Source organism: Liolophura sinensis, chromosome 7, assembly GCF_032854445.1.
Source record: "Liolophura sinensis isolate JHLJ2023 chromosome 7, CUHK_Ljap_v2, whole genome shotgun sequence".
Taxonomy (NCBI): Eukaryota; Metazoa; Mollusca; class Polyplacophora; order Chitonida; family Chitonidae; genus Liolophura; species Liolophura sinensis.
The window spans coordinates 311,159-337,303 of NC_088301.1; the positions used below are offsets into that span (position 1 = coordinate 311,159).

A 26,145-nucleotide genomic window follows, 5' to 3' on the forward strand; every position below is an offset into this window, starting at 1 on the left:
ACGCATCAGACGAGGGTTTATTGCTGGGGTGAACTGACATGTAGAAGAATCATACAGATAAACACAGCTGTTAATACATGGGCCATGGAACCATTTTAACGAATGCATCAAGAAATCACATGCACTCCAGCAGCTCAAGGCAGGCGGAGGCTGGTCTGGCCACCAGGTGTTGCGTGTATCTATACCTTTGGGGAATCCCCGCTCTTGTCATCAGTCATTAAATCAAAATATAAAGGTTTACCTCGTTAAATTGTAAGTAAATCTTTATTCTGTAATGATCACACTTCTCAATTAGCCTACCCCGCCGCCAGTTTGTCATTGCAGCACAGGGAATAATACATGCGTGTACATTGCTCCTTCTTTGCCATCGACATTTCATTGAAACAAAAACAACATCCACCATGTATGACAATTCATATTTAGGCTAAAAGTATACAGAATATGGGATTAAATGGATCTGCTAAATAACTTTTAGTGGATGGAACACAGTGATTTTATACATCAAAAATATAAGTAAGCAGGGCACACATAAATAACTTAGCAGCGTTTTCTTTTTGCATCTATTTTCTTTCAATTTTGCTGGACAGAATACAAAACAAATTATACCTTTAGCTTTAGCATACCCTTAGAGAAATGTTTGAACATTATGAAATGATCAGTCGATAATGAGAATAATTAAGAAGATAATAGCTAAAACCACTGTTTCAAAAATTTTCTAAAATATCTAAACCAGTTGAATTTTAAAAAATGCAACCAGGATTAAATTTTCTGTCAACACATCAAACCAGATACTCACAGAAGTTCTCTTCTCTGGCTAATTTGCACCATCTTGCGTGTATTTGTTAAAACACAAAATCCACGAAAATTTAAGATAGTCTTGGCTACCATGGCAACTGCCAATGTGAATAATGCGTGTTGGTCAGGTTTATCTCGTATCATTACTACAAAGTTATTGGGCAAGTTTTATACAAATTAGAGATGATTTGTAAAATGGCTTAGATGCCCGCCTTGACCTGCAGGAGAGATAACGCAAACATAATTGCACGTCCATGGAAATACAGCTATACATTTGTTAAAGACAAACAAATGCTTCCACTGGCTCACCTTGAGGTTCTGTGAAGAGAGACTTTAGGAGTGCTAGAGCATCAGAAAAACACTTGACTTCCTGGGTCAACTTCATGATGTCATCCTGACCAATCATGTCAGACTCCTGCCTGCTTATACTGCACATGGAGATGCTCTTCTGTTTTGGGGATCCTGTGAGGTTTGCCGAGCGCTGTGAGCCCTCCCGAGGGCTGGTCTGGCCCCCATCCCCCGAGTCGCAATGACCCATGGAGGGCAGGTGCAGGTAATTCTCCTGAAACAATCACAGGTGACACATATGTACATGTACTGATACAAAACACACTAAAACTGACCAATGTACGCCAGCTTCTGAGCAGAGTTACGTCCGTTTGTGACATGAAGTCATTCAGTGTTATATAGCATGGCACTAAGTGTGATTTGCAGTTACCTATTTATTCATGACTGTGGATTGTCAACTTGGAGTAAGCTACCAGCAAAATTTCATTATTGCTGAACTTTAATCTAAAGGCCAATTTATGTACATAAAACATCAGACAGCAAAAAGGGAGATGAGAAGGCAGCATACGAACCTAAAAGAATTAACTTTCTGAACCAAACCCACCAAACCCAAGCAGCTGAAGTGTGAATATTCTCGGATGTACCATTGGGTGTGTCTAGATTTGAACTTACAATATCTACAAAGTCTAATCTAAGGGGAATCCCCACTGTTTTAATACTAGCTGGTGTACATATGTACCAGAAAGTGGCTTTCTCACTGGACAGCTTTTGTATGCTACAAAGTCAACAATGTCTAGATTTCCACTGAACTCACCGGATAAATTTATCCTGCACTTCATACATCTAGAACAGTTGTGGGTGCACGTGAACATAGCTCATTATGTTCCCCACATAAATTGGTGGGGAGGTGGGTGGGTGAAATTCGTAAGTTCTAATCAAGCCAAGAACTGACTGCTGTCAAAGACTATGGTAAGCAAAAGACTCCTTGAGAACAACTAATAACACAAATCCACTAAATAATCAAACAATTTTACAGGGTTAGGAGTCGTTCAACATTTCTACAGAAACAACAATCAAACATTTAAAATGGCTTCCTTCAAAATCTTGAAGAACTGACAACACACACCACTCCAGAATTGTCCAAAGAGACTTGCGTTATGTACATATGCTTGCAAACCTGAATGTAAAACAAAGGAACTTCCTCATGAAGTTCATGGCAGAAATACCAAAACCTGCACTACACAATGCCCATAAGGACTTCCATCCACAGTTAACATCCTGTTCACAAAGAAGAGATAAAAAGCATTGTTACACAAATGTATACTACAACACACTTCATGACAAAAAAAACTAAAAAGCTTTGTTTCCACGTGCTACAATCTTGAGTAAGCTCTGTGTAACAGGAGCATGTTAACTGGCTAGTCAAGTTTAAGCACAGTCACTCATCTTACTACTGTCAAGCACATATGAATGCTGACAGTTTTACCAAATCCATGTCAACCATATACTTTAATCTTGCTTCATTAAGTTTGTTATGCAAAAAGTAGTAATATAAATGTTGTTCAATCAGTCACAGAATATGTACAGTTTGCTATTTGAGGAAACTTTCACTAGGGAATTCTAACCTCTCTACGTAACACCCTGCATGTACCTGTACACACTTACTTGTACATTCTTACCTGTACATATAGCTACTCTACAGTTTAGAAATGCCATTACCTTCAGGTAAAAACCTACAGATGGTGGTAGGTTCTCCTGGGTTCTGCGAGGTTTCCTCCCATCATAACGCTGGCCGTCGTCTTATAAGTTATTTATTTATTTGATTGGTGTTTTCCGCCGTACTCAAAAATTTTTCACTTATACGACGGCTGCCAGCATTATGGTGGGTGGAAACCTGGAAGAGCCCGGGGAAAACCCACAACCATCCGCAGGTTGCTAGCAGACCTTCCCACCCCAGCAGACCTTCCCGGCCAGAGAGGAAGCCAGCATGAGCTGGACTTGAACTCACAGCGACCGCATTGGTGAGAGACTCCTGAGTCATAACGCTGTGCTTGCGCGCTAGCCAACTGAGCCACGGAAGCCCCGTTGTATTATAAGTGAAATAATCTTGAGTATGGCGTAAAGCAACTATCAAATCAATAAACAACCTTCACATAAAGCAAGCCAATGTAATATTAAAATATACCGAGTCTTCAATTTTTTTCCGCATCATAAACGTCTACATGTACCTTTGTGTCCTCAACAAAAAACACGATCAACTTTAGTCTCAGCAGGACTAAGATGGCATCCCAGTTGTTTACTGGAATATTTATGAACACTGTTTACAGCTTTTCTCCAACATACGATGTCCACACTGCTTAATATTATAGTGACATATGCAGATTACACCGTTTAAATGACAGTAACAACATGTACTAATGAACAGAGTACTGCAACTACATGTTCTGTTGGACAGAGTACTAAAACTACACATACCCTCACTGCTCAAGCTTTCTGCATATAAAAGAGCGACTTTCAGTACAACTTATGCATATTTTAAATTTGATTTTGGAAACAAAACTACACTGCTTGGATTGGCCAGTGTCAGGGCTTCACAAAAAGTATTATTTTCTCAGTCAACACAGAGTAATGCCTTCAGAACATGCTTGAATGAACCCCTTGCAAACATGTGAAAAGGTTGAAGGATTACTGTCAGTTCCAACTGTGTGGATCAACAGACCAATTATCCTACACATGTACAGACACACTCAGGACATAAGATTACACACTGAGATATATGAGCATCTTGCACTGTACTTCTGACATCAGTCCTTAATGGACAAAAGGACCTTCAAGATTTGTCTATGAATTTTACTGAGCACTAGATTTTCTAGACTTGCATACTATATGTGTACTATACATACATGTACACGTAATAAAGGTGACACAGAAATAAGGCTCAGAGGCCATCCTGGTAAAAGTGGGTGAGAGACTTACCATAAAGCTACAGATAACACCCATAGTGACAGGGTGAGGTGCTGAGGTAGTGAGGGCTAGGCTGTACTGAATCTTGGAACTGACCTCACACAGATTGTCACATTCTAACTGTCACAATCCCGCCAGATTAAATGTCACTCAGAGGAACCACTGCAAGTTCGCTCAAATAAAACACAGTCCTCAACTGAACTCAATTTCTCAGAATACAAACATACAAATACACAAACAACTGTAAACACAGCTGTTTGAAACATTACTTAGTAATATTGTGTCGCTAAGTAACAACAGAGCTCAAGGGAAACGTGTAATGTATGTAAGTGAAGTGCTCTAGTGATTCAGCTTTTAATGTTGTGGTTTTCTATTGTCTGTCATTTTCCGCGTTGTTTTACCTCCTCAATTGTCTGTGAGCTGCGGCTGTGGGTAAGAGTTGCTCGTGACTGTTGAGCCTCCCTGTAGGCTACAATCAGGCTATTGTTTTAGCAGAGAGTTTGTGACAGGGCAGAGACCTCCTGGTCAGAGCTGGGGCAGAGACATGAACATCAGCAGGGATAAGAGATCAGAGGCCAGTTCAGGAGCACTACCTCACAGGTGAGGGACATCTATCTATACATAAATGTATATGTACACTCAGGTGAGCCTGACAGGTGGACAGGTACAGAGCCAGTAGCTCCACTATAACAGCAGCCTCAGGGAACTGTATGATATCAATTTACAACTGCTTATCTTAATATAATTTTCTTGTCAAAACTATATTTGTTGTGATTGGAGGAACACTAGACTCCTGAAAATCTGACTTAATAATATTGTGGTCTGGTTTAGGAGTTGAAGAAAGCTTGACCCATTACCAGAACATCTTTCATGACCAAAAGCCACCACACAAGCACCCACCCCACTTAACCTATTGCGAAACCTCCCATAGCCAAATACACCTTTCAAATATGGCAGGGCCATATCTACAGGAAAATGAAAAGTTCTCACCCCAAACTGCAAAGGTGACTTTGCAACTCAAAATGATGCTTTCTGACAGCTTTAAGCCTATGAGTAAAAGAAATTTGTGTGAAGACTTAACATTTTATTGGTAAACTATCATATTTTTGCTCAACTTACTTGTTACTTTTAAATGAGTTCATTTGATTAGTTTGGGAGCCCATGTGTTTTCTGGAAACAAAATGGTTTTAGATATAGCTTTGTATGGGGGCCTTCAAGACTTCAGAACTTAGGATTTGATATTATATACAGAAAAGTATTGGGCAGATATCCCTGAAATACAGTATTTTGCCAATGTTTATTTTTTTCAAGTTTGATTAATTTCATGTAAAAGAAACTTTAATGTTGCACCTAAAGTATCATATAAAGGCCTATGTGCATCTAAAAATGCATTGAACATACCAAACAATTCACTATACCAATACAGTAGTTATATTCTTGAAGTTTTTGTCCTAAAATAAAGTCATTAATGAACATTTTATAAATATTTTTACCTTCAAGTATACTAGAATATGTTTTTTCTCCCCCCCCCCCCCCCAAAAAAATATTAATAGGCCAAAAAGGATTAAAATCATTCCCACAATGCAAATTCAGCTTTTTTGAGTCCCCTTTGGAATTAAAACTGGGAATTGTATCTGCTCTTCCACACCTAGATGATGCTGCATACAGGTTACAAGTTATTATGGACTGGCTGAAATTAGTGCTTAACTTAATGCCTGTACATAATGCTGGGATTCAAAACATGGGCAGATATATACACTCACATTTTTGCCACTACACTCAAAAGTTCAAAATAGGTTCACCAACAATGTTTTTTGCTACACTGAAGGTTGATTGCAGATTCATGCAGGCATAACAATGCATTTTTATTCAGCTATCTATCTACATGTTTTTATTTTGATGCTATGATGAAAATAAAATAACTGCTGAATCAGTTTTCTGCTGTGGTAATGTAAGGGAGATAATCTCGCACATTTAGTTACAAATAACACCTCAATGCATGAATGCTGTACTCTCCCTTTTATGCATTCTCAACTTAAGACACCGAAATGCAGTGAAAATACCTTTATACTCCATCTTCCCCACATTTTTTCTCTCATGTACAAGAGTAAAATGGCATGTTGAAACAAAGTAGAATAATTCTCAACACAAAACAGATTAACCTGCACATTTACATGTAAATGTATGTATTTTACAGGTTTATGAGAACATCCAAATGTAAAGGACTAGAAGCCTTTCCATCTCAGAATACAGAGCCATGCCTACAATGTGAGAGATCTCTGTCTGAAGGCACTAGCAGTGTACTGCATCATAAATACATCTATTACACATTTATATATTACATATTTGTGACAGTCTGGCAATCAGACATTGCAAATCAGTTATTTATTAAATGTTAATACAAGTCTTTAAGATCCTTACAAACACAGCTACCATACACACATGTACATGTGTGCTACACAGAAAGTTCTACATAAATGAATGCATCTACAGTTGTCAAAAGTTTGTTAAAACTTAATACAGGCTAAAATCTTAATACCAGTCTTATTCAAATACAAATCGCATGTGATTACGTCCAGACAAAAGTTAATACTGGGCTTAACACACTTCTGAAGAACTGGGCCCTGATGATCAGAAGTACAGAGTTGTCTCCTTTATTTTGTCTGACCAAATCACCAAGTTCAGTAGGCTCTAGTAACCAGTGAAAACGCCTCGCTGATACTTCTTTGGCCCTACCGCTGGTCCACAACAGTCGTTCTTCTGAGACTGGCCGCTTGGGGGCGCTAGCAAAATTGTTGCCTGTACCAAAAACATCCACCAATTTTTTAACAAACGACTGTTGTAAACCAGCGGGAAGGGCGAGAGTAATATGGGCGAGGCATTTTCGCTGGTTACATGAGCATACAAGTTCAGGTTATCAGTTCCGTTCTCTGACATGACCAGGCATTAAACAAGGCATTCTTATGGATACACAACTTCTTGTTAATAAACTGAGAAGTTGTATATATTCATAAGAATGCCTTGTTCAGTGTACTTTCATGCCAACTTCTACATGCCACTCAAACACGTCAGGCTGTGAATCTTGTTCAGAATACATGTTACAACATTCTGAATGGCTATCATGGCATCAGAGAGACTAGAGAGTTTGAACATCACCTCTATGCTAACACTTGCAATAAAAGCGTAACTGAGACACTTCTACACATTTTCTTTCTTTACATAGCAGAATATTGTGATAATATAAATACGGACATTTCAATGTTTAAACATGAAGTCTTGAGGACTACATGTACATGTACTTACTGGATTTAATGCATCAGTTTACTGCACACATCTTTCCGAACATAATGGAAACTGCAAACTTATACTTCAAAGTAACTATCTTCTATAAACATTACATACAATTTTTACAGATTGTGAAGCCAAGTAATTTTATTCATGAGGCTGGTCTTTCAAATTTGATTTTGGGTTTTTGAATACTTCACCTTCTATAGCATCAGTGTATATGACATGGTATCAGGGTGTGTGACATGGCATCAGGGTGTGTGACATGGTATCAGGGTGTGTGGCACAGTATCAGGGTGTGGGCCATAGTACATGTATTAGAGTGTGGGACATAAAGTCAGGGCATATGTCATGGTATCAGGATGTGTAAAATGGCATCTGGGTATGTAATGTGGTGTCAGAAAGTGTGAACTGGTATCAGAATTAGTAATATTTAACAGGGATTGTAACATGGTATCAGGGTGTGTGACATGGGGCCAGAGAGCGTGATGGTATCAGGGAAAATGACATCTGTGTGTAGAAAAAAAACTTGAAACGATACGCCCTACGATATGCCCTATACATGTAATTGTAGCAGGAATGTATAGTTTCTTTTTTCTCACATGGTTAGTCCATCTAATGAATAACATACCCATATCTTTACTTTTCCAAAAAGCCAGAAAAGAAAATTAATGGAAGAATTAGGGTATGACAAGGCATCAGGAAATGTGACATGGTATCAGGGTGTGTGAAATGGAATATGAGAGTTTATCAAAATCTTTTGGCATCCCAATGGAAACTGCCAGATTGGTGACAGACAAGTGGTCTTCACTTAATGTTGGATAGGGCAAACAATCACGACTTCGAGCCTTGCCGACCCCTTACTGAGACCAAGGTCTCCCAATCTGTAACATATGGGGAATTTAATGATTTTGTTGTCTGGTTTCAAATAAGTAACTCTGATTCGAGTGGCGCTGCCTTTGGGATCAGGTTACAATTCAAAATGCTCAAATGTGTGATAGGATATTTTCCTACATCTCTGTACAGAAGAGAAGTATTTTAGTCTGGAATCTTTCCTAAAGTAAACTTTTCTGCGACTGGTAGCTGAGTCTGGGATGAAGAAAGGAGAAAATGCGAGTCTGTCAGTGGGATTTCTTTGGTGGCAATTAAAGGTTTTACTTTCATTTGAAGGAACTGCACGAAAACTATGCTTCTTTGTCAACAATAAAACATCTGAAAGTGTCTTGCATTGTACATATAGTAGGGATATAAAAGTATAACAAAATAAGGTGCAATTAAAAAATGATGGGACATTTACCACATGGGTCATATTTCATTTGACTCTAAATGTTCAATATTTTATCATAAATTCAAGCTAAACTTTGCCGCATCTGCTTTTTTCGATATCAGCAGTGTATCTAATTTTTTGGGGAAGTCCATCAAATAAAAGTGAGATCACCAAGTGCGATTCTCCACAATGCACATGTTCGAAAAATCTCAGGTGGTGGAGAGTTCAGGATGTTGAAGACTGCACGAATATCCATACAAAAGCTTACCTGCAACAACACATGGCGATGGGCTCGGCATGGACAATAGAACACAAAACAACCTTATTTTAGACAAAAACTTTCTCATACTGTCATCCTAAACCAGAGTAGGCGAAACACACCCCAAGGTTTTGTCTGTATCGCTGGGTTCAATGAATTGGGAGTAAAATGGGGGTCAAGGGTTTTCACCTGTTCAAAAAGCTGTGATGTAGGCAATCAATTACAAAGGCAAAGGCCAGGTAGCTTACCACTGAACTCGCTTCAGATGCAGGAGGGCATGCACTAGATGAGTTGGAATCTCTACAGCTATGAAGGCTCCTCAGTGAATGCCGCATGTCCCGCTTCATAGTGGAGTAGTGGGTAGATGACGACATTCGCTGAAGAGCTTATACTGTGACAGCTTTCATAGCTATAATAAATCTATTCTAAATGGAGTAGGGAAGTATGGTGGCAGTGCAGTGGGTGCGCAAAGCAGGTTGTTAGATTGGTGTCTTTTATTTGTGCGAGACTTGTTCGATAACAAAGACAATCAGCCTGGACTTTCGTTAAGTATGAAATTAACATTGTAACCGTTGAGACTCCAAATACGCTGGGCCTGTATAAGAAAAGGAGTTGGAGTCTTTCAGGGCTAGTTACTACACAACCAGAGTTACACATTTACAACTAAATGTTGTTTTATCTTTCGAAAGTACAAACATATGAGTAACCCAAATCCATGATTATTCCTCCTGTAATGACTTAACTAATGACTAATTCAAGCCCATGCTCTGAAAAGTCTGGCAACCTAAGGGAACATAACCATGCTGCGTGATTCACCGCATATCACAGTGTAACAACAACAACATATGCTATGGAATGTGCTATTTCCACACGCATTTTACCTGTTGATCGACCTGAGAAGCATCTGAGGGCACATCAGTTAACTTTTTCCTTAACTTGTTAAAGTTAAGTGTTAACTTGCGCCCAACAGCCGACATTGTCTGTATCAGTGTATGTCAGCGAAGTTCCAGAAAGTTTGCCGAGTTTCCGAAATCCAAATGTCAAAAGTTGAGCCGGGAACGAACAATATTCATTTATCCATAGCCAGGGGAAATCCTTTTTCTGTAGCACAGTTTACATGCACGGTTCATAATGAGACATTTTATGGCTCTTCCACGGTCCTTGCATCCGTTATCACCACTAACTCATCCATTATTTTCTACCCATAGCTCCGATTGCGAGGTCAGCAGCCGCCATTATTTACCGGATGTATGAAAAAGTTTGGGTCACGTGACCCGGTACCTTCTCCGATCATTTGTGTGAGCACGACCTATGAATAAATTTTTTTGCTCCATGGTGTGAATCGAATTAAAAACGATGCGTCTCATTTTTCAGTCTATTCTTTAGCGAGCGTCATATTAAAATGCAATGAAAGATGTATTTTAGTTTCGGAAAATGACTCATATTTAAATAAAGGTAGGCGGCTGTGGCCTGCTGGCAATATCTACATTTATTATTTTTACATCTGCATATGTAGGGCCTACATGCACTAGTAACTATCCAGGTTTCGTGAGAATGGCATTTATTTTTTTAAGCCCGTATTCATAATTTAGGCCTAGAGATTCCAAGAATGTCTGCGGTGTTTTTTATTAAATGTAATTATAACTTTGTAAAAAAATTAAACAAAACGAAAAGACAGAGGATAAATTAAGTGAAACTGACTCCGCAGGAAAAAAAAACTTTGGCTTAGTATATACCTTACCTGCAGCTTGTTGGCCCACCTGTTAGATTTGATATTCACTCCAGATACGCAATCAGGTAGAAACTGTTCTTTAAAACACAAGACAATAAAACCCCACAAACAGGCATGCGGGTCTACTGATATTTAAGATGAAGCTTAGGTACCTGTAAGCCTAGGCCTATATTAAATTCCTACCTTTTTTAAGGTTTACAACATGCACGGGTTAAGTCATATGCCATGGGAGTTTTGCAGACCCCCCAACCCCACCTCACCTCTACTGATGGGTGCAGTGGCCTAAGTTGACGTATCACGTAAGATGGGCCCGCGTTGCTGGCTAACCTACAGACACCATTCGACTTCTTGATTTCTAAGGTGGACTTTTCTTATTTTTATGTTTGCAAGAAATATTTGTAAAGCTTAGTACCACGGTGTAGACCTAATGTATCTATATAGGCCTGTACTCCCAGAAGAATGAGCTTTACATTCCAACATTATATTTGGGATGGAAGACGTTTGCTACACCATTGAGACCTAACTGAAATGATCCATCAGGCCCAGGTTTAACAGAATTCTGCAACGGAAGACTGCATTTTGTTTTGTCAAAAAACTGTGTACAAAAAAATAAATAAAATAAAGTTATTGCTGGATAGGCCTGTAGTCCTTACTTAAACTAATGATTGCTAGTCACTGAACATTTACCCCCAAATTAAATATTTATATGCTGTATGTAAGAACATGTTTTATGCATGGATGCGGTTTTAAGCTTTAACTGTTGACAATTACTAAATGATTTACATGTCACTCTTGGCTTAAATGTCTTCATATGGAGTTAACATATAGCAGTATAAAAAACCTTCTCACCTTTCTTCTTGGGCAAAAAATGGTTTTAAACTTCAGGTACAGTTTAACTGTTACAGCCCCAGCAGTCAGTTCGGAAATCAATTAGCCTGCTGCAAAGTCAGTGGTGATAGCTGTCCTGACCATATGGAAAATATGCATCAAGTAGAGGTGTTATTATTAAGAAGTATAATGTTTTTGAAATATCTGTATTTCGTTAATGTATCCTTTTAGAAGCTGAAACCAGCCTATGTCCTCTGGAAACCAGTTCTGTTCCCAGTCCCTTCAAAATGTAATCAAGACTGCATTCTTTATTTTACTGTGTGAAAACTCTTAATTTAATTTATTTAGACCTACAGGTAATATATAATAATACAGGTAACACAGGCCTATTTGAAAGTTGTTTACCACCATACTCAATAGGTATTCTCTTGTGAGACACATCAGCCAGTTTTATACATGGAAGAATTAAACCAGAGTGCGTGGATTAACAAACCAGCCTTTGGCTATTTACTAATGGGAATTTTCCCGTATGTGATATTTGTATGTATGTGATATGCGATGGAAGCAGGCCAACCTGTGAAAATTCACTTAGAGAAACATCCGTCTCATGTGACCTAATGGCAAATATCTCAACAAATCAAGAATGACCCTCCATCCAAATCTCAAATGTATTTATTATATATTTTTCATATATGATATATAGTTTTATAGATGGGGAAACTAGAGTAAACCACCGACCTCTGCCATGAGTGATGTGTCATATCCATTAAAGGCAAGTGATCTGCACTAAACTTCATGTAACACCACATAAGAAAACAATGTCAACCATTTGAATATTGCCCCCAGGGTTACAAGAAAAAAACGAAGCAGGGTATATCTACAGAATTCCTGGTCAGAGAATGGTATTAAAACCTGTGACCTACTGATAGAAAGGTCTTATCCATTCTGCCATGAACCACTCCCAAAATGTAAATTTCGGCTGTAGCTCCAAAACACATATCATAAAGTAGCTTATTACAAATACATGTATGAACTAGGGACATACTTTCACTTTATCTCCAATGAATATTTTGGATTAACTGTTAGAATAAAAACAGAAATGAAATACCAATATTTACAAACACACCTCTGCACAGCCCTGGGCTCTGGGTAACCTAAAGCTGTGTAAAACCTTCTAACACCTAAAAATCTTCCTAAACATCGGAAAATAATTATGGCAGCTAATACAAGTATACCAGTGACCAGTCAGAACATTGTGACTCATTACATATGCAGAACTCATTCACTGATCTGACTGGTTTTTGAATTTGATCTGAAGTCTTACACACTCAACGTGACCTGTGATTTTGATTATTCTCCCGTAACTAGCTTTCAAGACATGAGCAATCATTGGGGGGGGGGGGGGGGGGGGGGGGTGAAGTCAGTGCATACTCCCCACTTTTAAACAGGGTGCACAAAAAAATAGAACAGCATGAGAACATCTTTCAATAAAGTCCCTTCCCATAGTTCTTCTATGTTTTGATATATATTACTTAAACCCCTCCACACACAAAAAAATGAGCAACAAAGTACTATAACTGAGTGTAACATTGTAATTTTTATTTCATCACAGACTGTATGTGATATACAAGTTGATGTATAGTTGCAACAATCAGCATTAAATATATGACCATGCACCAACTCCTACAAGCTTTACTACATGGTCTGCTTAACCTTTAGCCATCTGAACTAACAGATAAACAATTACAATTCTTAAACAATGTCAGCATCTTGCACCAGATTAACAATATGACATTTTAAATGGTGCATTTTAGAATTTTCATGTCTTTTAACATACAGGTCTAAGGAAGAGTTTATAACCCAGGGTGATATAGGTCATTCCAGTGTAACTGCCTAACACAACATCATATCAGCCTGGTTCATTGTCATATAAGGAATATCACTAAGTCACATCAGGAACATTTTACAGAAACTACCGAGGATTTCTTGTTTCTCAGAACTCTTCACTTGCAGGGGTTAAATAGCATTATTCAAGGTAAATTTTTTTTGAACTGTTGTGCTAGCTATATTCCATATGGTATCCTTCATATCAATTTAATATTTCAAATTGGCACCTCTTAGGACTGAAGTAGCATTTTAAAGACAGAATTACATAATGTCTAAAAAGTGTAACAAAAAATTATTTTCATATTACTACTGCTGACACCAATTTTAACATTTTTATGAAACCTGCTAAAACTTTGATTGCATGACATACATTCTGTTCACTCATATTCAATAGAATCTACCAATCAGTGAAGAAACATGCAGATAAAAATGCATAAAACTATGTTCAGTTGTAACCAATACAATGGAAAAAATGCTAAAATGACACAAAGGTCTGACTATGCATCACATAAGAGATTTGTGTTATTCATAGCAAAGCTCACTCTCATAAAACTGTCCCATTGGTCCTGTGAAACAGACCTCTGTAGGCTTATGTCAAGAGAAATGTTTCTGTTGATTAATCCTTTAGTACATAAGAGCATACACCCTGATATTAATGTCTGATGACTAAGCCCTCTAGTACATAAGAGCATACACCCTGATATTAATGTCTGATGATTAAGCCTCTAGTACATAAGAGCATACACCCTGATATTAATGTCTGATGACTAAGCCTCTAGTACATAAGAGCATACACCCTGATATTAATGTCTGATGATTAAGCCTCTAGTACATAAGAGCATACACTCTGATATTAATGTGTGATGACTAAGCCTCTAGTACATAAGAGCATACACCCTGATATTAATGTGTGATGATTAAGCCTCTAGTACATAAGAGCATACACCCTGATATTAATGTCTGATGATTAAGCCTCTAGTACATAAGAGCATACACTCTGATATTAATGTGTGATGACTAAGCCTCTAGTACATAAGAGCATACACCCTGATATTAATGTGTGATGACTAAGCCTCTAGTACATAAGAGCATACACTCTGATATTAATGTGTGATGACTAAGCCTCTAGTACATAAGAGCATAAACTCTGATATTAATGTCTGATGACTAAGCCTCTAGTACATAAGATCATACACTCTGATATTAATGTGTGATGACTAAGCCTCTAGTACATAAGAGCATACACTCTGATATTAATGTCTGATGACTAAGCCTCTAGTACATAAGATCATACACTCTGATATTAATGTGTGATGACTAAGCCTCTAGTACATAAGAGCATACACTCTGATATTAATGTGTGATGACTAAGCCTCTAGTACATAAGAGCATACACTCTGATATTAATGTGTGATGACTAAGCCTCTAGTACATAAGAGCATACACTCTGATATTAATGTGTGATGACTAAGCCTCTAGTACATAAGATCATACACTCTGATATTAATGTGTGATGACTAAGCCTCTAGTACATAAGAGCATACACTCTGATATTAATGTCTGATGATTAAGCCTCTAGTACGTAAGAGCATACACTCTGATATTAATGTGTGATGATTAAGCCTCTAGTACATAAGAGCATACACTCTGATATTAATGTGTGATGACTAAGCCTCTAGTAGCTAAAGGCTGAATCTAAAGACCATCACAAGACTGCACATATTGATACAGGTATTAAAAGTCAACGTGCACATGTACCTAAAGTTTAGGTACAAGTTTAGTAAACTCTTAAGGCGTTTATCTTAACATCTGAATGGAATTTGGATTTTGAACAATGTAGAACACTATGAGTCTTATTTCCTGCGTTTTTTTGGTCATCGTTGCTCCGCCTGGCTGCGTTGACAATCTCTTTTTCCGTTGACCTTTTTCCTCAAATAATCTGAAAGTGACACAAGTTAAGGAAAGCTATGTTGTAAGTTATGCACAACAGTTTATGTCTTGTCATTCAGCAGAATTAGAATGTTTTCAGTGCACAGTAACTTTAGCATTAGTAAAGTCCTGGAATGACAATGTTTCCCTCTTTGATTCAGGATGTATCTAATGCCCAAGTTTATGTATTTATTTGATTGGTGTTTTCAGGCTGTATTTTGCCTCTACTTCCATTTATTCAAATACTGAGAACTTCTGAATAAATAAAGGATATGATCCAAATATTTGTTATGTTATCCAGCTCAACTTCTAAATGCCACTGAAAGGCGTATATGCAATGTCACTCAAATTTATAGTGGGAGGAAACCACATAAGCCAAGTAAACGTCATGACTGTAACCTGCAGTGGAGGGTCTCCATGGACAAGAGGTTAGCGTGTTAATGCTATTGAACCAATCTGGTCGCAAATCTAGCTCATGTACTCTTCCACACCACTTGTATGAGAGGAAGTCTTCCAGCAACCTGCTGATGGTTGTGTGTTTTCCCCAGATTCTGTCCGGTTTCTTCCCACCATAGTTCTGGTTGCAGTCCTATTAGTGGAATATTCTTGAGTACGGTGTAAAACACCAATTCAATAAAAAAATAAATAAATAAATAAATAATCACACAGCAATAAGTCAGTTAGAGCCTCCTTTTGACCAGGGAATGATGGTTTAACCAAGTCTTCAAGCTACCTTTCCTTGTCAGATTGGAAAAAGTCTCAATCAGTTTAAAATAATTCCAAAGACACCAGATATGACACCCCACCCAGTCACAGTAATGACAGTACACTGATACCAAACATGACATCCCACCCAGTCACAGTACACTGACACCAGACAGGACACCTGTTCCAGTCACAGTACACTGACATTAGACAAAACAACTGTTCCAGTTATAGAACACGGACACCAGGCAAGACACCTGTTCCAGTTGTAGAAGACGGGCACCACACAGGACACCCCCTAAATGCTGCCATAAGACAAGACCAAGTAATGCTGACCCCCATACAAATAGTCTATATTTGACGAACTATTATATAAAACACAGAATATTGTCAGAGCAGTGTGAAGCAATGACACCTCTCTGAAATGGTAACAGCACCACAAAAAGGATATTTGTCTATGAGGATTTCCTGCTTGAGAATTCCTGTGAAGAGAAACTCAGAGGAGACCACAGTGACGCCGGCCTCCAGCGCTGACTGACACACCCCCTTGTCCTCCTCACATGATACCACCACCACATGTTCTCCTGGCTCATTGGGCATTTTCCCCAAATACTGGAGATAAAGAGGGAAATCAACACAAACTCATCATTCACCACAAACCATGAGGAACTAAACAGAGCATGCAGGAAACCAAGCATAGGACGGAGGAAGCTGACAGCCCAGTGGAAACATAGAACCAAGAGGAAACTACGCAGTACCCACTGGAAACTGAGCAGAGCCTAGCAGAATCTGAGCTCAGTTCAGAGGAGACAGAGCTCAGCCTAGAAGAAACTCAGCTCATCCCAGAAGATGCCAAGAGGAGTGACCAGAGAAACCTGGGCAGGGCTTGGAGAAAAAGAGCAAAGCTTGGAAGAAACTACTGCACTTAACCAGGCCCATTCAATGAGAATGATGATGTTATTTTGAAATCACAAATGATTTACTGAAGGAAATTGATCTGAACGTTTTAAAGCATGGTAATTCTTACCTCAGCACCAGCACACTGAATGATATCTGCGGAGGAGAACAGTGGAAACATGTCACATCATAAAGGGTATAAAATAAGCAACTTATTTTAAGAGAGGCTCAAAGTTTTTCATTTATTTATTTTATTGGTGTTTTATGCTCTACTCAAAAATATTTCACTTGTACAATGGCGTCCAGCATTATGGTGGGAGGAAACCACGACCATCCACAGATTGCTGAGGGACCTTCCCACATACAGCTGGAGAGGATCCCAGCATGAGCTGCACTGGAAATCACAGCTTCCGCATTGTCAAAAAGTTAAAAAAAAAAACTGCATATGGTATTAGTAACACTTATCCTAGTATAATTTAATTGTTTCACAAAATGCACAGCTATTGAACTGGATGAACTATCCAAAAAAACCCAAAATACAGAAGAACTGTAATCTACCTGTGATCAACTTGAAACCTTCACAAACTATAATGGTAACTTGTGACACAGGGGAAGTAAAGGCTGCTTCTGAAAGACTGGTGTCACAGATTCTAATCCAACTTCTACAGGGTTTTTACATTTAGCCAGGTCCCGTATATGTATCTGACCACGTCTTCGAAAGTCAAAAATATTTAAGTATGACCTAAACTATCAACAAAATGAATAGACACAGAGGGATCATCTGTTTGTTTATTTCAAAATATGACTAACGCGTTGCTAGTATTTTTGGTTCCGCCAGAATGATAGTCACATCAGCATGCGTTCGAATGACCTAAACACCTAACCAGACATATTGCAGATAAGCCCTGCAGGTCCTGGATCATGTTCCACCTCAAACTTCCCTACTACACACAAAGTAAGAAGACATGGCCATTAAAGTATGGCTGGCAGAAGTTGCTCAGCCCCTCACCTCTCATCTGAGGAGGGTCTGGCCTGACAGACTTGGTCACATGGACTCTGAAGCCTGACAACAGACATGCTTCACTGGCCTTCTGTATGGAGCTGCGCAGACTGAACTTGTACTGCTTCTCACTGGTCTTGTCCTGTATGATATAGTCACTTGGATCTGAAACAACGACAACAACCATAATGTAGCCACTTTGATTGGTAACAACCACCTGGCTGTGAGTATTGATATACATAATTATTACACACTGGTACACACTTGGGAACCTTCTCTCACTTTTCAGAACATATCACCGAAGGGCTACTTCACAAAACTTCGTAAATCAAATTTTGAAACTTATCTCAAAAATCAAGGGCTGACAAAAGTGCCTTCAAGGAGAAGAAAACTTAAAAACATGAAACTAAGGGTTGAAAAGAGCACATTTTTTTTCTTTCTGGTGGTGCCTGCTGCATAATTTTGCCATTTTTCCTCACCATACACGTAAAGCCTGAATATGGCAAAGCTGGCATAAATGGCCGAGTCCATCTCGTCCTCCATCTTTAACACCCTGTAATTTATGCTGGGGTGCATTGCCTCTCAATAAGTCTTTAAAACTGCCGGCTTGTTCATCTAAACTTGGAACCTACGTCCAACATTCTGGTTTCCTGATCGTGAAGCGGAAAACGAACTGTACTGTTCGCTAGCTTCTGGGGGGAAGAGTTCTACCGGAAATGTAGGAAATGCACTAAAGCGGTTTCCGATGGAAATTATCCTCCTAACACACAAGACTTCAGGACTAGTTTTTAGGCAAAATGGAGTCGCCCACAGCGAATATTTGGCACCAACTTTATTTATAATTTATCATCTTGAGGTACACATTAGGGTTTTCTTATGGCATGCACCTGCGATGAAATGCATACTCTTTTCAATAGTATTTGTTTGTAATATAAGTTTTCTTCTGCTTTAATTTACAACATATAATTAAGTTTTGTGAAGTGGCCCCTGAACAATAGGAGCAGTCATTTCATGACAAGTGAGGCAAACTGTTTTAAGTGATATTCTCACAATAACATGAGTCTCGATTATTTGTAATTTTAACACAAACATCCTGAATTTATCTTCTTTAACTCTCCCATAAACATAAACTCTAACACTCTGCTTACCAATGAAGACACCAGCATCCTTACAGCAATCAAGCCACTGTGGTAGAACGATCGGTAGACCCCTGGCCAGGCAACACAGAAACTTTACAGTCCTTCGTACCTGACATAGAAAACACCAACAATCATAACATCATTGTGTCATAAAGATGCTCTCCCAACATGTTCCTGAATCCTTTGTTACATGTTACTATCACAATTTATTTATCTACTTGACTGGTGTTGTAAATATACAACGGCGGCCAGCATTATGGTGAGAAGAAACCTCTCCTCCCAGACCTTCCCACTTACGGCCCCATGCTCTACAAACATTCACTCCAAATATCACAATAACAGATGTACCATGCTTTACAAACATTCACTCCAAATATCACAATAACAGATGTACCATGCTCTACAAACATTCACTCCAAATATCACAATACCAGATGTACCATGCTCTACAAACATTCACTCCAAATATCACAGTAACAGATGTACCATGCTCTACAAACATTCACTCCAAATATCACAATAACAGAAGTACCATGCTCTACAAACAATGACTCCAAATATTACAGTAACAGATGTACCATGCCCTACGACACTCACTCTAAACAGGCTGTAAATTGCCTTTAGTATTTAATCTAACAATGATGTACATGACGAACTACTTACCTAATTAAAGTACATCAAGGGCAAATTTGTACTTAAAACAACCCTCTACCAGTAATCTCTTTTGTAGACCTTGTTTTCTCTGATTCTAAAAACAGTTCTCTTCTTAGTTTAGAATAACACGTTACTAACACCAAGGCAGTTTTAGTAGGCTGGACCCAAGCTGAGAACATACTTTCTTTTCTGTGATGATTCAATCTGAACTTCAGCACTGCCTAAATAAAGTGGTCTCCTACAATAATCAACCCCCTGGTAGCTGTTCCTAAAAGTTAGGCTGAGATAGAACACATTTGAAGAGATCATTGTAAATATTCATCAAGTCCAGCTCATGCTGGCTACCTCTCCAGCCGTACGTGAGACGGTCTGGCAGCACCCTGCGGATGGTCATGGGTCTCCCACGGGCTGTGCCCAATTTCTTCCAACTATAATGCTGGCTGCTGTCATATAAGTGAAATATTCTCGAATATGACGTAAAACACCAATCAAATAAATAAATAAAAAAGTAAATATTCATATCCATCATTTCAGCAGAAGTGTGGCATAAAATGAGCTAGGCCAGTCAACACTGGTAATGAGCGTGTACTACCTGGATATTTCACACATGTATGAGATGGACAGCCAGAGGGCACTCCTGACCTGTCAGTGACAAAGTGGGTGTAGTCTTCCACACTGCTGATTAGCTCTGAAGGACAACCCCAGGGCATACCTTACCTGTCAGTGACCAAGTGGGTGTAGTCATACACTGCTGACTAGCTCTGATGGACAACCACAGGGTACACCTTACCAGTCAGTGACCAAGTGGGTGCAGTCATACACTTTGCTGACTACCTCTGATGGACATCTACAGGGTACACCTTACCTGTCAGTGACCACGTCGGTGCAGTCATACACACTGTTGACTAGCTCTGATGGACAGCCACAGGGTACACCTTACCTGTCAGTGATCAAGTGGGTGCAGTCATACACTTTGCTGACTACCTCTGATGGCCAGATACAGAGCCCACCTTACCTGTCAGTGACCAGGTGGGTGCAGTCATACACATTGCTGACTAGCTCTGATGGACAGCCACAGATGGCCAGATGACCAGATACAGAGCCCACCTTACCTGTCAGTGACCAAGTGAGTGCAGTCATACACACTGTTGACTAGCTCTGATGGACAGCCACAGGGTACACCTTACCTGTCAGTGATCAAGTGGGTGCAGTCATACACTTTGCTGACTACCTCTGATGGCCAGATACAGAGCCCACCTTACCTGTCAGTGACCACGTCGGTGCAGTCATACACACTGCTGACTAGCTCTGATGGACAACCACAGGGTACACCTTACCTGTCAGTGACCAAGTGGGTGCAGTCATACACACTGCTGACTAGCTCTGATGGACAACTACAGGGTACACCTTACCTGTCAGTGACCAAGTGGGTGCAGTCATACCCACTGCTGACTAGCTCTGATGGATAGCCACAGGGTACACCTTACCTGTCAGTGACCAAGTGGGTGCAGTCATACCCATTGCTGACTAGCTCTGATGGACAGCCACAGGGTACACCTTACCTGTCAGTGACCAAGTGGGTGCAGTCATACACACTGCAGACTACCTCTGATGGACAGATACAGAGCCCACCTGACCTGTCAGTGGCCAAGTGGGTGCAGTCATACCCACTGCTGACTAGCTCTGATGGATAGCCACAGGGCACACCTTACCTGTCAGTGACCAAGTGGGTGCAGTCTTACACACTGCTGACTACCTCTGATGGACAGATACAGAGCCCACCTTACCTTGTCAGTGACCAAGTGGGTGCATTCATACACACTGCTAACAAGCTCTCCTCCCAAGTCCTTAGTGATCTGAAATGGTAAGAGTATAAACAACTATTAAATATACTGTAAGTAAAAGTCTTACAGATCATTCTTGCCATATACACTGTGCTGATATGTCATTGTTCCCTTGATTTAATTGATTGGGGTTTTATGCCGTACTCAGGAATTGTTTCCTTGGACATCTAATAAATCAGTTCTTAACAATGACACTACTTTGTTTTGAACTCATGCCATGCACATGCATTTGGATAAGCAGCCTATTAAACTTCATGACTCCTATCGAATAAGAAACAAAGGATTTGATAAAAATTTATCAAAATTATCCCCTGAATCAGGGCAAAAATCATCTGATTGTAAAATAATTAAAATTCAAGTGTGAAACTTCATTATTTTCAAATGACCAAATCTTGTTGCATGTATTTATTTGATCTGTGTTTTGTGCCAAGAGCCAGGGGGGAAACCACGCCTATCCGCAGGTTTCTGGCAGAGCTTCCCAAGAACGGAGAGGAAGTCAGTGTGCTCAGGACCTGAACTCACGGTGATGACACTGGTGAGAGGCTTGTGGGTTACTGTTCCCCCACCGTACATGCTACCATACACCTGTAAACACACCTTTTGCCCGTGTTCATCCACCACTCCTGTGAAGGCCACCTTGGGTTTGGGACCCACAGACTTGCGGCGAGAGCTCCGTGGGCTGGCCATATCCGTGACTGGGTCATCAGGACTGGAGGTTAACGATGATGACGATGATAATTTACGATGTTTGGCGTTGGTAGGGGTAGACTGTTAGGAAAATAAAATATTGAAGATTGGCTCCTTTTTTATTTATTTATTTCAGTTGTGTTTAAAACTTTACCAAGGAACATTGTATTTCTACCATTTATTTTTACGATTCTATCACTGAATGTCACTGCTGTGCGTGCTGTCATGAAGTACCAATTCTCAAATTACATGATTAAAGTCAATACACTTTCTGAACAGAGATCGGAATTGAGATTGTTGTTATTTATTTGTTAATTTCTATAACAGTAAACTATCAACTGTAGCACTATAACTGTCTGCTGGTTACAGGTATGTTTATAGATTAAAAGGTCTGGTGTGGAACAAAACAAAAACAGTTGCAAAAGCCACTCAGCAGTAAATTGTCAGACTTTCTTGTTTTGGAATGGGCTTGTTATAAACCAATGTCAAGGTTCATGAGGATATGACCCTGGTGATCATTTTAGTCTGAACTAAAATTCATTCATTTATTTATTTGATTGGGGTGGTATACTCAAGTATATTTTACTTCTATGAAATGGCCAGCATCGAGAGAAAACCAGGCATGGCTATGAGGAAACCCACAATCATCTGCAGGTTGCTTGCAGACTTTCCCACACACGACCAGAGAGGAAGTCAGCATGAGCTGGACTTGAACTCCCAGTGATCACAGTGGTGAGAAGTTCCTGGGTGATAGACTAAACAAAAAAGTTTCAATGTTATTAAGATTTGAGTCTGAAGTGTTCTTTAATACACTTTTGACCAACTAACTTGAGAGTTACAAAAGAAAATACACCTGGATCTTACCTTAACTGCTGACCTGCGTCCCTTCCTGCTTGAGGTTTCACTGTCTCCTTCAGCTTGAGTAGTATCACTGTTTTCTGTAGAGGCCAGCCTCTGTGTTGGCCGTTGAGCAGGAGGCCTCATACTGGTAAGTTCTGCTTCTGTATCCTTCTTACTGCCCCGTCTTGTCGTCTCCACAGTTGACTTCTCCTCAACGATAGGTGCCTCAGATTTCTCAGTCACCTCACTTGTCCTGCATCTCCTGGACCGAGCCGGCTGTGTGCTAGCACGTCCTCGTCTTGATGTTGTCTTAGCTGTTGGTTCCCCCTGCTTCTCTGCTGTGTCTTCGTCTGAAGGTGCCTCAGATTTCTCGGTCACCTCACTTGTCCTGCATCTCCTGGACCGAGCCGGCTGTGTGCTAGCACGTCCTCGTCTTGATGTCGTTGTCGTCATCTCCACTGTTGCTTTCTCTTCCTTTTTTGCTGAGTCTTCGTCTGTAGGTGCCTCAGATTTCTCGGTCACCTCACTTGTCCTGCATCTCCTGGACCGAGCCAGCTGTGTGCTAGCACGTCCTCGTCTTGATGTCGTTGTCGTCATCTCCACTGTTGCTTTCTCTTCCTTTTCTGCTGAGTCTTCGTCTGTAGGTGCCTCAGATTTCTCGGTCACCTCACTTGTCCTGCATCTCCTGGACTGAGCCAGCTGTGTGCTAGCACGTCCTCGTCTTGATGTCGTTGTCGTCATCTCCACTGTTGCTTTCTCTTCCTTTTCTGCCGAGTCTTCGTCTGTAGGTGCCTCAGATTTCACGGTCACCTCACTTGTCCTGCATCTCCTGGACTGAGCCAGCTGTGTGCTAGCACGTCCTCGTCTTGATGTCGTTGTCGTCATCTCCACTGTTGCTTTCTCTTCCTTTTCTGCTGAGTCTTCGTCTGTAGGTGCCTCAGATTTCGTGGTTACCTCAGCTTTCCTGGACCTCCTGGACTGGGAGGACTGCGAGGGCTGTGTGCTGGCATGTCCCCATCTATCTGTTCTCATAGGTGTGGCCTCCCCAGTCGCCTCTGTTTCCTTATCCCCTGTGGAGCCCTTGCCTCTGCTTCTCTTCCCCTGTGGCTCACACACCTCAGCTTCACTTTCCGCACTGGAATTTCTCAGCTGAGCCTTAACGCCACAACTAGTAGCTTTTGCGTGTATAACAGAATCGGCACCTGCACCATCATCTGATCCCTGCTCCGCCTTCACAACCTGCCCACTCCTTCCTGAAGTCCTCACCTGAGGGGCATTCTCATTCTCACCTGCCACCCGCCTTCCTGAAGTCCTCACCTGAGAGGCATTCTCATCCTCACTCTCACTAGCCTTAGACCGACTCCTTCTTCTGCTGGAGGCCGCAGGCTCCTTAAACACCTCAGCACCATTATTCTCACCAGCAGAGTTTTCAGTGTCAGTACTATGTTCACCCTGATTACCTTTCAAACGAGTCTTAGCTCTAGCGAGTTTCCCAGGGAGTTTCTTACCTTTGCCTCTCCTGGCAGGTGCATGGAAATCCTCACCACCATCATTGTTCACAACCGGAGTCTCACCTGAGCTACCTGTACTCTCTGTCTGAGACATGTTGTTCACATTAACTCTACCACAAGTGCTTTGCCTGCTCCTTCGTGTGCTTTGTACTTTCTCTACTTTTTTCCTTGTGACAGGTGTTTGATTCTTACTGTCCATGAAATCTCCATCTTCCTCACTGTCCTTTAAAACAGATTCTGACTGCTCACTATGATTATCAGCTGGCACTTGCTCCTCACTTTGAACAGCTTGCACAACAGCAATGCTTGTGGTGGGCTCTTGCTCCTCATTTTGAGCAGGTTGCTCAGTTTTTACTGCCTGTGTAATGTTACTCGATTTTTTGGCCCGTCTTCCACGTCGCCTAGGAGGTAGGGCTGGCTCTGAGGTTGTACCAGTTTCCTCTAAGACAGCTTGACCACTTGGAACATCTTCTGCAATCAACACACAGGCTACTGTCAGTATAACTGTGATTCATACCTGTTAATCTTAACGGGATATTAACACCAGTTCTGCTATCTGCTGAAACTATCAGTTGGAATCTGGAGCAACAATCAGACTCAAATCTTAACCTGTCACACAGTTTTAGGTAAATACAGAAGTCAGCACGAGCGAAGCTATGCTGTTATATTTATTTATTTGTTTATTTATTTGACTGGTGTTTTATGCTAGGCTCTTGAATAGCTTAAAGTACCTGGAGAAGTGAGGTTGAGTGTGGAAAGCTACCAAAAGATTTAATATCTGGCTGAGTGTACTAGCATACTTTATTTACTTATTTATTTATTTATTTGACTAGTTTTTTACGCCATACTCAAGAATATTTCACTTCTACGACGGAGACCAGCAATGTGAGTGAGTGAGAGAGTGCTTGCGGTTTAACGTCGTACTCAACAACTTTTCAGTCATATGACGATGAAGGAATCCTTAGGGTGTATGTAATGTGCCACCTTGTTGCAGGACGGATTTCCACGGCTCTTTTATCTAGTGCTGCTTCACTGAGAGGACTTATCGAAGGCAAGCAAGCCGCCCCGCCCGAGCCATCATACTGATAGGGGTCAACCAGTCGCTGCACTATCCCCTTCATACTGAACGCCAAGCGCGGAAGTTACAACTTCCTCTTTTAAAGTCTTAGGTGTGACTCAACTCAGGATTGATCTTGGATCTACCACTCCCGAAGCGGACGCTCTACCAATTGTGCTATCCTGGCAGGTACCAGCAAACATGATCGGAGGAAACTAGGCGGAGCCCCTAAGGGAATCCCACAACCATCTGCAGGTTGTTGCCAAACTTTTCCACGTATGGCTGGAGAGGAAGCCTGTTGTACAAGCTGATAAAAGCAAATCTTGGTCATAGAATTTCACATCCTGATGCTGTTGATAATGCCTGTGGCTCCTTACAGAGCCGGCAGAACCAGACCCTTCTGAAGGACCGAAGGAGTTAACAGAACCGGACTCTTCTGAAGGATCCACAGAGCCGGCAGAACCAGACCCTTCTGAAGGACCCAAGGAGCTGGCAGGACCGGGCTGTTCTGAAGGACCGTCAGAGCTGGCAGGACCGGACTCTTCTGAAGGACCGCCAGAGCTGGCAGGACCGGGAT

The 26,145-nt window shown here is 40.5% G+C and overlaps 2 protein-coding genes across 5 annotated transcripts in view; both read right to left on the reverse strand.

The window, feature by feature from the left end:
* LOC135469761 (rho GTPase-activating protein 45-like) overlaps window positions 1–10,052 on the reverse strand; it is a 75,245-nt gene extending 65,193 nt beyond the window's left edge. For all 3 annotated transcript variants that reach the window (XR_010444360.1, XM_064748347.1, XM_064748348.1), the window contains exons 1-2: window positions 9,740–10,052; window positions 1,105–1,357 (exon numbers count right to left, since the gene is read on the reverse strand). Coding sequence is in view for 2 of the 3 variants with exons in the window: in XM_064748347.1 (XP_064604417.1) it covers window positions 1,105–1,357; window positions 9,740–9,835 (349 nt within the window). In the remaining variant the exon portion in view is untranslated. The remainder of the gene's footprint in view (window positions 1–1,104; window positions 1,358–9,739) is intronic.
* A 2,955-nt stretch (window positions 10,053–13,007) lies between these two features.
* Window positions 13,008–26,145, reverse strand: part of LOC135470589 (mediator of DNA damage checkpoint protein 1-like) — a 35,019-nt gene continuing 21,881 nt past the window's right edge. For both annotated transcript variants that reach the window (XM_064749620.1, XM_064749619.1), the window contains 8 exons: window positions 23,025–24,982; window positions 22,071–22,241; window positions 21,417–21,485; window positions 18,985–19,084; window positions 17,846–18,001; window positions 16,967–16,992; window positions 16,391–16,551; window positions 13,008–15,250 (listed from right to left, as the gene is read on the reverse strand). In XM_064749620.1, the coding sequence (XP_064605690.1) occupies window positions 15,103–15,250; window positions 16,391–16,551; window positions 16,967–16,992; window positions 17,846–18,001; window positions 18,985–19,084; window positions 21,417–21,485; window positions 22,071–22,241; window positions 23,025–24,982 (2,789 nt within the window). In that variant the 3' untranslated portion in view covers window positions 13,008–15,102. The remainder of the gene's footprint in view (window positions 15,251–16,390; window positions 16,552–16,966; window positions 16,993–17,845; window positions 18,002–18,984; window positions 19,085–21,416; window positions 21,486–22,070; window positions 22,242–23,024; window positions 24,983–26,145) is intronic.